Source organism: Arthrobotrys flagrans (genome assembly GCF_004000055.1).
Source record: "Arthrobotrys flagrans strain CBS H-5679 chromosome Unknown unitig_0, whole genome shotgun sequence".
Taxonomy (NCBI): Eukaryota; Fungi; Ascomycota; class Orbiliomycetes; order Orbiliales; family Orbiliaceae; genus Arthrobotrys; species Arthrobotrys flagrans.
The window spans coordinates 6426474-6444585 of NW_027137550.1; the positions used below are offsets into that span (position 1 = coordinate 6426474).

The window sequence follows — 18112 nt, forward strand, 5'->3', positions numbered from 1 at the left end:
GCTCGGAACATAAAGCATACTTTGCTGATGTCGGTCTACTGAAGAATTTTACACCCCTTCAAGATACTTGTCTATATAAAACAAATTCTGAAAGTAATTGCGAGTTATGCTAGAAATCATCACCCAGATGGCATCAAACCCTGCATACACTCTTTGTAGCACAAAGTTTCCGTGCTCGAGTTGGCGGCTGTTGCCGATGCATAAACCCAGTGGCCAATTTCACAAGATCTTAGCTTAGCATACGACGAACGATATGAACACACCTTCGTATCCATTTTTTCAAAAATGTTTCGCAACTACAATATTATATTTTATGGTATATCACTCTTCCGTATTTGATTGCCTCTAGAAACGCACATACCGGCAATATCGAATATTGGCAATCATGCATAGTGGCATGACCCGTACCAATTGATAGAACGTGATGTACTGTGTGTCCCTGAACTGCATCTACACTAACTAGTCTTTATAAGTTACATGCATAATCCACTTATCTCCAGTTCAGGTGTCTATGTCCGTCTTGTCCACTTCACAGAGTTATCTCCTATGGGCGACTCTTCTTCAAGAGTTACTTTTCGAATACGTAATAGTACACAGGACACAATTCTCCGTGTCTTTCCATCCTATTTGAAAGTGGGGAAATTGTTGCTAAAGCTTAACGACACAACAGTCGCTTTGATTCCTAAAACGCACAATCCGGTAGAATATGGGTTCGTGAGGGCTGTCAATGGATCGACCAGCAACTTGATGGAGAGGCATGTATCGGCTCGGGTGACCCTGCTACTCTTTTCGACTTCACTGTAACAAATTCCGTAATTTATTTAGATATCAGAATAATTTGTCTGACTATGATTTGAAATCCAACCAATCTCGAGCTTATGCGTGGGATCTAGACAACGCATTCATAAAGGCATGTTGAAGCAGGCGGTGACGGATACGTATGCAACGCTCCTCAGGATCTCGGCAATGGCGAAGACAAATGCCCTGCGCTGCAAATGGCTCGAAGGACTCCTATCATTAGCTCCGACGCCAGCCTTACGTTTTAGCCTAATAACGACGATATTCTAGGCTGCTTTCCCGCATGCTCAAGAACGGGGCTTCCCGAGTTTTGCTGTCCAGAAGGAACACCTGAGACCTGCCAGTCACCTTGTTCTGCAGCTTGTTCGAGGAGGGGGACAAATATTCCACCATACACTTAGACCCGGCTCCATCAGAGATTGATTTAATATTTTGCCCGCATCAAAATTTCAAGTATGGAGATACATTGCTTTTTTGGCATATGGAACTTGGTAAGGATTTAATTGGTTCTGGGATTTGTGGCATCAGATAGAAAGTCAAGAAGATTCTGAAAAGTTCTGGAAATTTGTAAATGTTTTATCCAAAGCCGAAAGGCGGCAGTTCTTCCGTTGAATTGGCGGTTTGTAGAACCAGCACTTTAAAAGCGTTAGGGCATTCAGGTTTGAAACAAAAACCTTTAAACATTCCTGATGAAACCACAGCCTGGCAATTTTCAAGTCACCAACAAGTACAGAAATGGCTTTGGCATTATTATTGTTGTTAACACGATCCTCCTATCATACGCTGAGATGAGTACTTGTTAGTTCCCGAAGGAACATTCTTTATGTATATGACTCCGTCATCAGAAAGCGGATTTGCTACTCTAATCAACAACGAGATTGGAGTTTTACAGGAACAACGGATCAAAGCCCGCCAAACAAACTTGTTATCTTCGATTTAGGAGGATTTAAAAGTTTCTCTACTTCTACCCTGGAACGACCCTCTGAATAGCTGGTAATCTATCGTATTTTACAGAAAGACGCACCAATTTTTGATTGTAGAAAAATACGAATACTCATATTTATCTTCCGCGTGGAACACCCTCGGAAAACTAGGATCTCCTGTAAATGGAAAAAGCGAAAGGACAAACAATAGGAGCCAACAAACAAATACTTAGGCACTTAATTTAATGACGATTGCTCAAGCAAGCACCATTATAACCATTACGATACCGTATTATCTCGCGAGTAACTAATCCTAGTCAGAATACAATCTATACTCGACTGTAAGCTTATTTATTCTCTCTGCTATATCATCTTATCTAGTCGTTCTGAACTTTCCCTAGTGTGTCCAATCATGGTCCCAGAAAACCTCAAAACAAGCTAAAACCAAAATGAAAATGAACTTTAATAATTTTAGACGTAAGGATGATGGCTTTCAAGACGGTATAGTACTATATCCACTTAATCATTAGTGAGTACCAATAAAAGTCCCTATCAACTTTGCAAACACTTCGAAATCGATGCGAACCATCTTTGTGCTCCAAGAGGAACCCGGTCGTATGATCATCTGACCAGATCTCAAAAAAAAAAAAAAAAAAAAGTTTATGAGTCAAAGTTTGCATCATGGGTAACTTCCGTTGAAGAGTTATCACGAAAAAGGGGTGTGGTACCTGATACCGGATTTCTTAAAATATTCTTTTACGTTTATTTCCCTCCCTGTTCGCGGGTTTTAACGTTTGATTCCTGCTTGCATGCAAAGCTTTGTAGAGTTGCATTCTGCACTTGAATTACATATACATATACATATACATCATGTACGCTAATGCGGACGATTCTGCACATCGCTTGGACTCCATCGTTTCTGTCCTTGGTCAGATGGTTTCCTTGGGATCTCACACAGAAAGACCAAAAAAAATAGAATTGTTGAGATGCGAGGCGGGCTTTTGAAGAGAGGGGTATACGGGAGTTAGCGTTTAATGATATCAAGGGTTTTTTTTATGCGTTATCGAAGCTATAATATATACCAGCGATATCGATAACCAGCTCTAGGATTTAGATTGAACGCTAACAGCCGCCAAGGTACTTAGGTAAGTAATTCAGGAAGCTCTAAAAAGGACAATACTATCTCCATCGTCGCGCGATATCCGATTACCAAAACTATAATCTTCGTCTTAACTTATTCCTCATCGCTCAAAAACTTACTGCAAGCACGGGTTCCTGGATATTATCTAGCTTACCGAACCAAAACCAAACCGATAGACCCCTCCCAATCTAGAGTTTCTAGTAACTTTCCTTTCTGTGACACTGTAAAAAAAAAAAAAAAAAAGGGAAGCCGTCAGCAGTTTTGAGGCTTCTGGGCCTGGAAGCAGATGAACTTATCACAAGGGTATTGTCCGAATGGAGCTCCAGGGTGTGAAGCTTACCCCATGCTCACCCCACCCGGCACCCCTAGTCACAAGCTAGAATTGGAGCTAAAAAATATGTCATTATGTGAGTAAGTAGCAGCAAGGCATTTTGGGGGTTCACTTTTTCAACGAATGCCATTGTATCTCTTTCCAAAAGCCCAGGGAAGTTGTTGCAACTTTCGGGGAATAAAGTATGTCCGTTTCATTAAAATATATGGAAATAAAAATAAAAAAATATATAAATAAATAGTTAATTGAAATTATTAGGGTAATACAACAGGGGGGGATATATACCTTTGAAGAAATATTCGGAAATTCAAAAATATTGGGTTAATATATAGAAATATTTGCCATCGAAGATAGAGAAAGTCTCAAAGAACGATCTAACAAAGGGAACAAAAGGAAGGAAACAACCAGTGCTCATGTTAATATTGTATGCTAAAACTCAAAAACTCCCCATAGACTCCTGAATATGTATCTTGAACGCCGTACGTATCTTCGTAGAGACGAGAAAAAGCATCTGCAAGAAAAAGGGAAAAAAGCTAGCTACATGAATCGTCAATATAAGGGACTAAGGAAAAGCAGAGATCACATCGCTTCAATAACGCCAGCGCATCTAGTGGTAAAGCGAAAATAACAAAAAGCAGAAATCCGACAGAGTAGTTGCAACCCGATAAATCTGGACTGAGAACGCCGTGCACAAATGAAAGGGGGGGCTGGAAGAATCAAGGAAATCAACGTTAATACATAATGGAAATAGAAGGAAACGACAAGAACAAAGGAAATGAGAAAGGAGAGCGGTTAATATTTGCTGTGCATGCGTCGCTGAATGAGTATGAGTAGATTCAAGTTGCCTTGAGTCAAATTCTTAATATGTCGTATAATCAGCCGTGATAAGGGGTCATGGGAAGCCGATATCAGTCATAAAGGTACGCATGTTTCGGAAATAGGAATGCAGAATTCAATAATGACAGGATCGTATGAAGGTACGGTGATGGTCGCTTATTCAGGAATCATGGAATTTCGTCTTAGTAGAGGTAGAGTTCGTCGAGCTTGAGTCGTACGCTCCAACGCTCGAGGACTGTGATTCGGTCTTTGAGATACGCCGGGATGTCGACTTTCCACCACTTGGTGCCACGGCCGCTCCAAACGCCGTCTGAGCTCAACCTTTTGTCGCCCTTGCGTTTAGATGGCGGGTTACTAGAGTATGCAACACATCTAACGAGGGAATCTGAAACAGAGACGTATTCTTCGTTCTTGCCCAAGGACCCAAAAGTGAGGGTCTGGAGTCTTTCTGGGACCTTGGGAAGAAAATGAACTAGGTCTGCCCAGGTGCTTTCCGGTGGAATGTTAGCGGTGCGGCTGGGGTTCATATTAACGTGTAGCCGAAGATGTTTCAATCTCCGCAGTGGGAAGAAAAATGAAACGGTCCGCTCCTGTGTAAAGGAATGTAAATTAGCATTCTAGGTCAGGTACGAGGAATTTAAATTTGAACGGGAAAGTTTATTCTTACCAGTCCGTCGGAGTTCCACTGGGAATGGAATGAGACTGGGCTTTCGATGGTGATGTCTTCGAGCTTGGGGAAATTGTTGGCAATGTATTTGCACATACGAGAATCAACACTCATTGCATCTCCGATGTACAACCGTCTTAAACTGTAAGGATCTATTTTGAAATGTTGTAGAATGTCCAAGTCTGTACCATAGTTGGATACAAGCTCGAAGCTGATAGGTGAGAAGCTGTACTTCATTACCCAGGTACGAAACCTCTTCGGCATTTGAACTCGCAAATGGTGGATATGCTTTGTGAGAGCTGGGTCCCTGAACGAACGAATAAATCGTGTTAATCTTTCGTGCAACGAAGGGGAATTAAAGGCTAAAGGGAAAGTATTTAGAACGACTTACTCTATAAGAGTTTCTCTGACGAGGGCCTCGTTTTGAGGATGTATTTCCAAACGCTCGTATAAGAGCGGTGTGATAATCCAGTGGAACCGCTTGGAAACAAGTGCAATACAAAGCAGTGTATGTCTGCCGTATATCATTTGGCTCCGCCCCTTGCGGTCATAGTGAAGGGAGTCATGGCTAGCATATCGAAATATCTTTGCCAATACATCGTCAGGTAAGGCCTTCATTGTTCTCCTTGTCCTCCTACGAACAAACTGTGAACCACTTGAAGATTTCCCTTGGCTCTTGGAGTGGCGTAAGCTTGGAACTTGGTATTGGTGTGATGACGATGAACTGTAAATGTTGTTGTACTGTGAAGATGTGGCATATGATGAGCTGTTGTAGGTAGAAGGTTGCGCCTGTGATGGATATTGTGCGCCGTAGACATGTACATGGCTACTGGTGCTGGGAACCTTGTGTCGCACTTGTGCACCATACGCCGTCGCTGGAGCGTAATTTGCGTCCCACGGTCTCTCCAACATATCCGACAAAGTATCCCAAATGACAGATCAGTCCCCAGCGGTACGGTCGTTAGTACGATGCAATGTTGTGAGCGGGATATGGCTTTTAGCTGTGGTTTAAATGGGGATGTGTTGAGGATGAAGTTGAAGTCGAAGTCGGAACGTCAAGGTACGGAAACCCCACCTAGTATGATTGATATCGCTGCTATGCAAAAACCTCAAGAAGCATCGAGTGAGACGGGAGGGCCTTTGTAAAAAGGGAGTAGCTTGGTATATATCCTGAAACGTCTCGTCCCACAAAGCGACTCAGGGTTCGGGAATGTAGCTCTGAAACGTGAACGACGATGTTTCTTTATAGCAGCGCTGCTGTTGGTCTGTTAAAAGCGGATGGCTGACGAATAGAACAGCGTTCCTGGTCCGATTCCAACAAATGGTGCGACGACAATACGAACAAACAAGATGAAGAATAAGACGAAGACAGGCGATGGTATCGATATAATATATAAAATAAGTATGTTTAGGTGAAATATGCAAGCAAAAGAAGGAAAGAAGGGCAAGGCCTTGGGATATATAATAAAAGCAAGGTACCGATTTCACGAGTTATCCCATGCGACCCAGCCCGTTCTTTAAGACTCTTCCTTCTGTCGGGCAGTCCTGCGCGGCGGGATGGATGGAGGCAAGTATGGTATGGCTTTTTTCTTCTTTCAATCGACTCCAGTTACTCCTGTCTGGGTTCTGACTAGAATCGACATAAAACCAGGTGCGCCTGCAAATGAGTGTGATGGGAAAGAAAAAAAAGACCTGATGGCCAGTGTACTTGTGAGGCACTGGAGCTAAATCAGGTCGCACACCACCCTTCTAGCCGGCTTGAGGAGGGTGGGTTCTTTTCTGGTTCCTTCCCACAAGGTCGTTGATTAATTCGTTTTTTTTGTCCGACCCCACCATGCATATGCAGTCAGTCTATCACACTCTCCGTCCGAACCTTCGTCATGTTCCAAAGTCTCGGACTGTGGTGGAGGGGCACGGTATGGCTTAAGCTATGGCGTTTTCCTGGCTGCTGATGCCAATTTCTGGGGTACTATGATCGCATAAACGACTCCATCCAAACGTTTATGTAGATAAAAGAAGAGGAGGAGCGGAAGGCGACGAGCCAACGGTGGAAGGGTGGGCAGAGACAAACACATAGAAAAGCAAAAGAGTAGGCATGAGCAGGCGAAGCAGGGCCAATTCGATAAAAGAGGAACTTGCGAACTGGAAACCGAATTCTCAACAAACTACGCGGGGGGAGGGGTAGAGCAGCTAGGATGTGGGATGTGGGTTTTGAGGGCATATGGAAAGCGCAAGGGTGGTATTATGATATGCTACTACATAAGCCCTCGCAGGTCAATTTGTGATGGTTTCAAAGGGATCTCATATGAACATTATTATATCTCTCTCTAGAAACTTTTGGGAATTAAGTTTGTGCGGATACTATCTATGGCACCAACTATCGGCATCTTTCGCAAAAAGTTTTGGAGGAAAAGAGCGGTGCACTTTTTTTTCCGCAATCAATTGACCGGGGTATGTTCATGCGATCGAGGAGGAGGAAAACGAGCGCTCGCCCCAGTCGCAGCGGAACTCTAGTGACAAGCTACTCTTGGTCGATTATGTAGAGGCGGGACAGAAGTGGAGTCTTCAGGCAGATTCCCACGGTCTAGTTCGACAGGATACAATGATATTAACTTACCAAAGTATATTAACTTACAGGCGTACTTCCTGTATATGCATCCAGTCGATCGCACATTAAGCGATCCCGTCCGTTGCACCTTTCCTGACCAGACAGGAATCTTGAAGAGGCTAAAAGGCGCAGCTGCTCTACACACACACCATCTAGCCTTGGGCAAGCCCTTACTTTTTAATAATATCTACGGTCTCTGCTTGAGTTTGGTAATATAATACATAGCTAGCCGTTGCGGTCGTCGCGGGTAAGCAGGGTGTCTCGATTAGGCATAATCCTCCTACGAATTCGATCCTTTCGTTCTGATAATATATATATATATATATATAAAGAAGCGGAAGAAGAAACAAATCAATCACATTTAAGAATACTCTGTACCTGAAGGCGACGGTCATTTGCATCGGCAGCGGGAAGTACTGCGCATCTTTCCTGAGCTGATCTGAGACCAAGCGTAGAGGAACGAGGGCCTGCTGTTTGGTAAAGGCCATTGTTGGGAATTGAAAGGAATGTTCAATACGCCGCAGCAAATGAGAAGTCGAGTCGCCCAGGTCCCTGTCAAAGTGTGGGCGGCTACCCAGGAGCTGTAGACGAATCAGAGGTCAAAAGTCCTCCAAGCTCCAATAGCGTCCAAAGAAGTCTTCAACTCGCTAAGCCGAACTCGAAGGACTAGTGGATACCGTGTACGGGAAGGACCACCATAACCAGTCCATAGGAAAGCCTGCAAATTCTCGGGTAAGGAAGCACTTCTCGCATGGGCCGAGCTAGTCTACGGGTATGCTGATTATCTACCGACCGCACCATTGCCTGCGGGGCTTATGACCTATTGCATGAGATTATGAGAGGAAGGCGAGGCCGTTCGAGCATGATGTTTTTGGGCAAACAGCCTTGCTTTGGGGAATTAAGTTAGTACTTGAAGCGGGCTCACTCCTTTGTCGCAGCTGATTCGGTCTCATTAGCAGGTTTAGCTTGTTACTTGCTATGGATCGAACAAACAAGGTGATTTCGCGGCCCGACGATTGCGAATTACTGATATCCAGTTTGCACGTGTCGCACCGTTTCGAAAGTGTGTTCGCACTGATATTTTTATGCTCTCATCACGTTACTTTCCTAATCTGACCTAAATCGTCTACGGCTTCAAGGCAGCAGGCCTATTGCAGCGCACACCTTGCCTTAGAATTTCCTTCGTCTTTCAAACACTTAAAAGTCTCTCTCCAGGCATCGGGGTCTATCGGATTGATCAGAAATGGGTTTGATAGGTTTGCCTGGTCGGCTGACCTTTTCCATCGAACCAGCGACTGTCGAGGGATTAGCTGGAATGCAAGTTTACTGGGGAAGCTGAACCTGGTCGCATGCACTGTGATGTCATGTCGCAGACCGAAACTTTTAAAGCTTTCTCTTTTTTCGCATGGCTCCAAAGTTAAAGCTCGGGTCCCTTCCCTGGATTGTGCGCTCGAAATTCGACTAGCCTGACCCTGACAGGAACTTGGTTGTAAAAAATTTCACTTGGTACACCCTTTTCTGTGGGGAAGATGTGCGTAATCATAGGTATTGATAATATTAACTATGGGATGTAGACATCGAATATGAAGGCTCGTAATTTGCTAATGAAGCTATCACTTGCAGGTAGCTAATGCACTTACTTGCATAACGACTGCACTGTCGAAGCATGCGATTTCAATCTCCGGATCTCTAGCCTTCGAATATAAAGAATGATAGCCACTCCACCAAGCTTTTTTGCTTTTGAAAACATGAATGATCATATGAGCGAATATATCAATTGATTAATGAAAATGGATTGATATCGGGAAATGAGGACCATATAAAACATTTCAGCCGGCCAATAACTAGGCTGGTAACTTTGGCTTGGGAATTAATGAGCACCTGTTAAGTTAGTTTGGGCTTCAGTTGCAATTGGTCTGTTAGCGGACACACTCAAAAATCTTCACAGGTACCATAAGCTGACAATTCGATTCTGAGTACCGGTACTTTAGGTGCCAGAGACATTACATACAGCCCAATATGTCGGTTATTAGTCACTGTTGGTACAGCTGCGGTCGCTCCGAACGTTTGGGAAAGTTCGAAAGCCAAAACCAAAGCGTCGGCGATGCAGCTGGCCGTCTAGCCTTGTCTTGGATTAAATATACCACCAACCATATGGGCAAAGGCAACCAGAATGCGTTGCTTTCAACTATTGAACTGTCGATATATTTGTAGACCTTTGCTAGTTGAGTAGCTGAAACCGTTTTTACTTGCGCCGGTCGGCTAGATTTCATGCTGAAGGCATGAGCTGAGGGCATGTTTTCATAAATTCATACTCGAATATTTGACAGCAATAAGAGCCATATATTTTAAAAATTCCCAGTTCGCACGTGCGCTGAAGTAGACTGTGCATACCGCCATTGTCGCTCGAGGATTCAATCCCGTTTAACATTTTCCGTTTCCCGTTTAACTTTAATTCATGTCTTCGCGCGAATATTCGAATTCGCCATTTCCCCGCTGGCCGGTACATGCATAGTACTTACCCTGTTAAATGTTTGACGCAAACCTTACATCAGCTCTCACGCCACTATCGATGGTCAGCATGCGCATCTCCAGTCTCTTAGCGGCGGGTGGGCACGAGGAAGCTTATAATATCCAAGATTTTTTTGCGCAAAGGGTACTGGCAAAAGACCGAATTCGAGGGCTGCAAAGCCAGAGATGGCCAAATAATTAAATTTGGATGAGGCTAAAGTTCCGAATCCTTCCTTAAGTTCGGTTTGAAGGTTCGTCCATCGACAGCTTTTAATTTTGGTATCTCGACAAGCAACCCCGCTGTTGCATCTTGTCCTCCAACGTTAGCTTGCTAGATATCGATATTATATGAACGGGTCACACTTCGACCTCTAGTCTTCCCCCACTTAATCTATTTCTTGGTCGTATCGATCAACCCTCTGATAACCATCGAAAGACCTCTGGGTCGAATCTTTGACTCTGAGGTTGGCCACATGAACTATTTATCAGCCTTCTGGTCTATTAACATCAACGCTAAATCGCCACGTGCGATGGACTGCAGGCGTCTGGTACGAACGCTATCGACAACCTCATAGCACCAAAACAAGATATCGAACCCACCGAGACCCTCGCTAAATCTGCACGAGGACATGATTTAAGGGTCTTTCGAGGGGCGTAAGAAGTACTTAAGTATATGCTCATAGAAAAAGTGGTATTGTATACCACCATTCCCGAAAAGCCAAGATACGTCAAAAGAACGACACTCGATCTCGGGACCATACCAACCAGTCCCGTGTCTCAAAAGCTTGATCCCGTCTTCTGCTATCTAAAGGCCTTAATGGTGTTTTCAAGATATAATCATCTCATAGAGTCATCCTGATGGAAATCGCATCTTAGTAAGTTTTCCCCTTCGCTTTTCGCAACTTCGACGTTTAAAGTCAAGCGACGTCCTCAGTTGGCGCACTGGGTTTCAATTTGTCATTTTTCCTTGGTATTCGTCGGCCTGAATGAGTCGCTTGCGACGGAGAGAAAGATGACAGAGATTATAGCGTATATACTACCCATTCCTCACCGATGTTTCGGTTCGCTTGTGAATATTTTTTTATGGCTTAGAGGTTTTCTTTGCGACTTGAACCTTTTGATGGATCTACAACTTCATCTAGCGACGTATTCAATATGAGCTTGGACGCTAATACAAAGTTTATATTACTCAGTCTAGGCGTCGTGCTCGGGCTTGGTCTGACGATCTTAATGGTTCGAGCATTTTATATCAATTATTCTCTGTCTAAAACCCGGAGGATGACGGCTCAGACTATCCAACAAGGCATGGCGAGAGAAGTGTCGATGCAAGAACGGCGGCATAGTGGTCGCAGAGTGGCAAGAAGTGGTCGCGCGAGAGGAGACTATTACGATCTGGAATCAGGATTACGAGAGTAAGTTGTCATTTTCATGAAGTCCAAAAAAAATGTTGAATATTCGTAGTTAACATCTTTTTGCTAGACCCCCTCCGGTTCATCTTTCTCGCGACTACGAGGACCCATTGCCACTCTATGAATTGCCTCCGGAATACTCAGCTATTGCGAAACCGGGACAGCGAACTGTGCCTTCAGATGATCCAGTTCCCTACGATCAAATCGATTTACATCACAGTCCTAGTATCGCATCTTCGTCAACTTCATCCGCATCTTCGTCTTCATCCCGACATTCAGCGACAACAATCCGCGAACAACCTCCTTTCTACTCCGTGGCCATTAGATGATACTGGCTACGTCTGCCTATATCCGCCACAAAATACCATTACCAACGGCGGTACCAGTTTCAGTTATCACAAATGCATCCGAATCTGGCGGCAGAATTAATCGCATTTATTTTTTACCATATACCCCGGATCGATATACTACTTATTTCACAATATAATTATAATTCAGTTAGATCGTCGGAAAGCCTCTATCACTCGTTTACCAAGAAACTTTCCTTTGTTGGCGTTAAAATTGGCGTTATAGAGGCGTTCGAGACCGGGTGCTTTTGGAGTTTTCGATGTTTTGGGGGAGATGTTATATTTTTCTACATATTGGATTGAAGTTCTAATATCGGATCGAGTTGTTCATGTCGGATTTTTATACCCCGAGTCTCAGTATTGATCCCATCTCATCTCACATCTTACAAACTTGTCATTAATAAACTTGATAAAATAATTTCATTTAATACTAAGCACCGTAAACCGCTTTCGGTTTGAATTTTAAGATATTTAATGAAGTGAAAAGCAGTAAGTTACAACTCTAGCTATATGGGTATGATCCTCCAGATATTCGCCCACTGAAGCTGCAAAAAACGCTCCATAGATGTACTATAACCAGGAAATCAAATACCACCAACATCAGAACCCTCATCACTCTCACCCCCGCCACCAAAGTATACATTTTCGACCTCCGAAATCATTAATTGCTTGACCACCTCCACCGCTTTCTCTACAACCTCATCTGGGGAGAGATTATCAGTCCGGATGACTGTACAGTCATTTTCAACATCTCCATCAGACCATTCTTCGCCTCCATCTAGCTCCAACGTTCTCGGAACCTCAGCCGTTACAATTTGAGACCGCACCATATTATTCTTCATAAAATGCTTGTTCCTTTCCTCAATCCTTCTGAGTAACTCCTTCTCGGATGCAGTCAAGAAGAGGAAATGCAGGATGGCAGTTTCTGGCTCGGGGAGCTGGGAACGTAGCAGGTCCCTATATTTTCGTTTTAAGGCAGAGCATGGGGTTATACATGCCGGACGACCCCGCTGTTCGCTGCCGAGTTCATGTGGAGGTGAGGTAGGAGGTTTAGAGCTATTCACTGATACTGAAGCTACGGTTTTAAGCCAGCCCCATCGGTCATCGTCTGTGAGAGGATGACCTTGGCTCATTTTGTCAATGTTCTAAGCCGAATATATACTCTATTAGCTTTGGTTCTTGGAGGATCTTTGAAATTACAGAAAACCAGAAACTGCTACAGAATGGCCCACATTTTGAGGGTGTAAATCATCTCCTTCGACCATTGGAAGGCGAAACGTCTCAGCTATTGCACTAGCGACGGTGGATTTTCCGGTTGCGGAAGGCCCTGCGATGATAAAAATACGTGGTAGCTGGTGCGAAGCCGCAGCTGGCGAAATATCGCTTTCGTCTTCATCGTGTGATGCCATGATTCTAAACTAATAAATAGCTCCAAAGAAATCTTTAGAATGGTAAAGGTGTATTGGATGAGGTATAAATGGCTGAGGAAGCCGAGGAAGCTACTAAGGAAGCTTATAGATAGTTACCTAATATGTCTTGCACGAACAACCTCCATCACAACTCATGGATTCCTTGAACAAGGAAAATTTATCAACAATCTCCCCCAGCCCTTCCCTTACTTGTATTAGCGGAGGCTTACCCTGTTGGATCCATTCAAGGGGAATGCGGGGAACCTGCAGTTCCATATTTCCTGCCTTTTGAAATAAATAAATGAAAATGAAAATAAAGACGAAATGGAAAAAAAAAAAAAACTTGCGACGTTATATTGCTCAAGAAATCGGACGTGGTCGTGAGACCCCACCATGCAGCTAAACTTTCTTTTAGTATACATATACTTCAGTGTATCATCCACATGCTTGTCGTTAATATAATACTTAAGTACTGTTTGCTATGTCAGATCCCATGTCATGCACCCCGGATCATAAGGACGTCATAGGTTCCTCCGGCTGGGCTGGCCGACAGGTCGAATAATGCATGCCCTTTCCTTCTACAAGGCTTCCAATAGGCCGTGCAACTCCATGGACCAACCTAGTTAAAAAGCTATGTTGAATCACTGCAACAAAATACAACAGATCAGCACTATTTTTCGTGTTGTCGTCATTGTGTAGGTAAAAGTACTTATATAGCGAGGAAATAAAGACAACTGCCAATGATTGAGGTACCTGTTAAGTACTTTATTTAGGGTATTGAGGTGCAAGGCAAGTCTCCTAAATTCGTTAGCCCCTTGGACGGTGTGTTTCAATCTACAGGTATTACAATGTTTGACCGACACACAACGGTCGCGCTCTTTAATTGAATAGCCCCCGTCGTCCAATCGATATTTATCAAACACCTGTCGCAGCCGCCCGCTCAGCTCTAAGTTTTCTTCCCAGGCTACTTGTGAAGTTGAATTCTTGCGCAGTACCACGGATCGAATTGGGACATTCGGGCATCGGCTATCGAAAGCGATGTGTTACCCGCTTTATCTTTTATATTGAAGTTTGCGCCTAAACCCCATCGAACCTGCAAGGCTTCTTCAATAATTGTGGGGTCGGAGAGGGTACGGACAGTTATGTGGGCTGGAGTATACTCCTGGTCGGTTTGTCCTTCATTCGGGTCAATGCCGCAGACCTTGACGAGCAACTCCATTGTTAGTCGACTCTCAAGGGCGTAGCTTAAAGCATTGCGGCCTTGCTTGTCCTTAACATTCATATTTGCTCCCTCCAACCAAAGAAATTTCAATATCTCATTACTATATTGCTTCGCAGCAACATGTACGGGACTAGAACCGTAAAGGCCGGGGCTATTGATATATGTTCGGTATTCTTCCTCGGGCATATGCCTTTTGTGTCGTTTGCATAGAAGTGAAAATAACGAATAGGGAGGGCGACCAAATTTGATAGCTGCTATGAGCTCTGGCGTTTCCTCCTGCTGCCTCCATTTTGCTTCATTGTCGACCAGAGCATTTGCTGTTGATGTGTTCAAATTTTCGATCTCAATGACTAGGGCGGTCTTCCTGTCCGTAACTACGGCGTTAATATCGATTCCATACTGGCGGAATACAGGTATCCAGCTTGTGTCTCCGGATTCATATGAAAATGCAAAATGTAAGATTGGCCATTTAGCCTCTTCGGAGAGCTTGATATCCACGCCGAAAGCCATGAGTGTAGCCAAGACCTTTGGGGATTTACACATAATCGCAAAGTGGAGGAGAGACTGCTCTTTTTCCAGGTCTTCCGGGGTGGTTAACCTCCATCTCAGGGTTAAGGAAAAAAATCCAAACACTCTAGAAGGTCGAAATCATTTCCCCAGGGCTTTGTATTGCAGTCATCATTTAAAAATGCTTCCCATCGTTAATTTTTCCGCGTTACAGCCGCAATGCGAAGACGCAGAGATAATTGGGTTAGATGGACTTCTTGGGGTGGCTCATTGGCGTGGATTCCAGCGTCCATAAGGATTTTAACGATATTGGCCCTACCCCCATAAAATGTCATATGGAAGGCCCTTCATATCTAAAACGGCGGGGCGGCCCTTTTGTCCTTGTGTAACCGGAGAAGGGGACGGATATAGGAGTCCAAACGCTCTGCTGACTTCTTGCTAAAGCCCCATGCTGAATCTACTAGAGGCTCGGGAAGCAATGGATTTACTTCGTCAACATAAGGCTTGAAGTATAAGTTTGTCAAAGCCCTTTCTGTCTCATGTATCCTGGAAATCATAAAACTGTGGGTTAGTAATTATACGAAATGAATTTTGTCCCTTTTCCCCAGCTGGTAGCAGGTCGCTTAGGCTTTTCCATCTGTCTAAGTCGGTTAAGTATCCACCCAATATTCCCAAAGTGGGTATTAGAGGTTATAGCTGTTATCGGGAGTGTTGGGCTAAGCAGTTTCTTCGCATTGGGGTAGACTGGATTGTCAAAAATGATATCTAGGCACTCTGGAGCCCCTGAAATCATTACTAACTGTCCGAATGTTCTTCCTCCGGGGTCTTTGGCGAGAATATTTGCACCCCTTTCGAGAAGTAGTTTGATCGTATTGGCTCTTCCATCGCTCGCTGCAGCCAAAAGAGGAGTATACCCAGTTGTTGGGTCCCGAGATTCGATGTCAGCACCATTCTTGATCAGTAGTTCGACATATTGCGTCTAACCATTCGAAGCTGCCAGTACCATTGGGGATACATCGTAACCATGCGAAATTGCATGTTCTTTGTCGTGCTCAAGTAACACTTTGCCGACTCTATAGCTTCTAGACAACGCTACTATCTGGAAGGTGGAACGGTTGTCTTCATCAACGGCATTAGGCCGAAAACCATGGTTAAGGAGGGTTTTCGCTAGCTCTGGGAGGTCATGCATACACGCAAGGTGAAGAAGCGATTGTCCGTGGCTTCTCTCTGCATTCAATTCTGGCTCCCAGGGGTACCACTGCCGATGTTTAACTATAGCCTCGAAAATATGTATTGCAAAGGGCTCGTGACTGCTAATGAGAACAATTTCTAGAGGGCAATGCTCCTGACCATCTTGGGTGAACAAAAACCATACAAGGCCTAATTTTGGAGAGACCACGAAGTCAATAGTCTTTTTCGCACCGTGCTCAGCAGCGTGGTGTAAGAAAGTGTATCATCCTTCAGGCCCTTCACACATCGGTGGGACACCATAAAAGAAAAGAAGGGAGATAATGTCGGTAAAACCACCGCGAGCGGCTATGTAGAGGGGTAGATAATCAAAATCTCCGTCAAGTCCAGGATTGAGTCCACCGCTCAAAAGTAAATGTACGATTTCAGTAGCACCATTCTCACAAGCCATTTGTAGACTAGTCTCAAAAAATCTCTATAGGTACCTGAGTCCCGATGTAGCTACTACCTCATTTAGTGCTTTAACTTTATCGCCGTCTAATGTCGAAAGCATTAGATCAATAACTGCGACATCTCAGTTTTTAGCAGCGGAAGAAGCAGCCTTGACTATGGTACTTTCCAAGTTCTTGATTGGCAAGATGGATCTCGAGAAAGTGTCAAGGAGCTCTGTAATGCATAACGCTACCACTCTTAAGCGTCCCCGATCAGCTGCAGCGTTGAGTGCTTGTGATACCAATCCAACTTTATCTTTTTCCTGGTGTGCCCGGCTAATATCATTAAATGAATCCTTTGGGTGCTCTGACCATACTAGCCTCAGTATTATTTCAGGGTACCCTTGGAATTGGTTTACCGTGGCGGGATCGTTTGCAGGAGAAGAGGTTGTAGTTGTAGGGCTCTCTGTTAATACAGGCTTCTCATTTAACAGAAGCTCTATAGCTGTCGTCTCAGGGCGAACTTGTGGCCACCATCTCAGAGCTCTATCTCATAATATATCTGGGCTTCGATAGAACGGCAGATTTGGGAAACCAACGGATATGCTGACTTTGTCCACTTATGCTTATCGCCAAAGATAGCGCGACAAGCCTGAAGGAGCCCGAAAAGAGCATCACCAACATAGAACCAATGATTACTCTTTCGAAACTTCCTAACAGCATGGGTGAAAATACGGAAAACTTCTTCCATAGACACTGAGGTTGAGAGTTTGCTGATTCGGCTAATTTTGCGTCCTGGATTACTTGTGAAAATGCGTCGAATATCCGTAAAAGATTTCCATTCTTCTGTACGGTAGGGACTAATACTGTGAGAAGCTCCTGGCGAGCTCCGTCGATACCGCTATTGTGTAAGATGTCAATTATTCCGTCCAAGTGACTGTCCCCCATTTGTATTATAGGATCCGGGATTGGCGCTGGGATGCCAGACATACTAGCTGAAGCTGCTCTGCGATACCATGTCTTCTGTCCTTTAAATTCCTATATTGTGAAATAACTGGCCGAAGAAACAGGTCAAAATGTGTCTTGTACGAAAACTGAAAACATCCATAGAAGTTTTAAAGGCCAGGTGCTCCTTCGTTTCATCAGTTCCAACGTAACCAAAAACTCGGTTTCAGGAAATACGGAATTCTGGTTTTGTGAGGTCGTGTAGACCATTTTTCAGCCTAAGGCATGGTGTCTCGTGGCTGATAAACATTTCGTAGTCAAGTATGCTGAACTCGGAGCTGGGATCAAGAAGGATCAAGTTTCCACCATCAAGCCCGTTCCGTGATTCGTTTTCTTCCTCGTTATAAGCCCACAATGCGAGGACTGCTTCGATTGCCCGTCGATCCATTTTCCAATTTGCACAAGTCCTGCCTGAATCCGAGGTTTTGATTTCTATCTTAATCTTGATGGCGCCGACTGTTGAGTATTCGGGGCCGAGCTAGCGGAGGAATAGGCAATGGGAAGTGTGAATTCGAATGACAATTCGTTTTGAGTTTCGGTTTTTAGTTTGATATCCGAGCGGTGAAGGTACCGAGCGACGTCTTGGATCGCACGAACAAGAAAATCTGCATGTTTCTTGATAGATATGTTTTCTGGTGGCCAGTTAGAAATTTCCTGAAGCTTACATCTCGCCTTGAAGGTTCTGAGGTCTTATTTTTCTTCCGAACTGTTCGAAATATTTATTAAAATTTTGACGCTCCAATACGAACAACCGGTTAGTTCCCTCGCCATCCACTCA

The 18112-nt window shown here is 44.1% G+C and overlaps 4 protein-coding genes across 4 annotated transcripts; 1 reads left to right on the forward strand and 3 right to left on the reverse strand.

The window, feature by feature from the left end:
* Positions 1-4212: 4212 nt before the first annotated feature.
* On the reverse strand, positions 4213-5609 carry DFL_004897 (uncharacterized protein; the record flags this gene model as incomplete). The annotated part of the gene is made up of 3 exons (XM_067634069.1): positions 4213-4620; positions 4698-5004; positions 5089-5609. The coding sequence occupies 3 exons, from the start codon at positions 5607-5609 to the stop codon at positions 4213-4215; spliced, it is 1236 nt and encodes a 411-aa protein (XP_067492175.1).
* Positions 5610-10828: 5219 nt separating this feature from the next.
* On the forward strand, positions 10829-11554 carry DFL_004898 (uncharacterized protein; the record flags this gene model as incomplete). Its single annotated transcript, XM_067634070.1, has 3 exons — positions 10829-10845; positions 11010-11228; positions 11296-11554. 3 exons carry the CDS (start codon positions 10829-10831, stop codon positions 11552-11554), a joined length of 495 nt encoding a protein of 164 aa, XP_067492176.1.
* Positions 11555-12156: 602 nt separating this feature from the next.
* DFL_004899 (uncharacterized protein) lies at positions 12157-12981 on the reverse strand (the record flags this gene model as incomplete). Its single annotated transcript, XM_067634071.1, has 2 exons — positions 12157-12717; positions 12805-12981. The coding sequence occupies 2 exons, from the start codon at positions 12979-12981 to the stop codon at positions 12157-12159; spliced, it is 738 nt and encodes a 245-aa protein (XP_067492177.1).
* A 964-nt stretch (positions 12982-13945) lies between these two features.
* DFL_004900 (uncharacterized protein) lies at positions 13946-14746 on the reverse strand (the record flags this gene model as incomplete). The annotated part of the gene is made up of 1 exon (XM_067634074.1): positions 13946-14746. One exon carries the CDS (start codon positions 14744-14746, stop codon positions 13946-13948), a length of 801 nt encoding a protein of 266 aa, XP_067492178.1.
* Positions 14747-18112: the final 3366 nt, after the last annotated feature.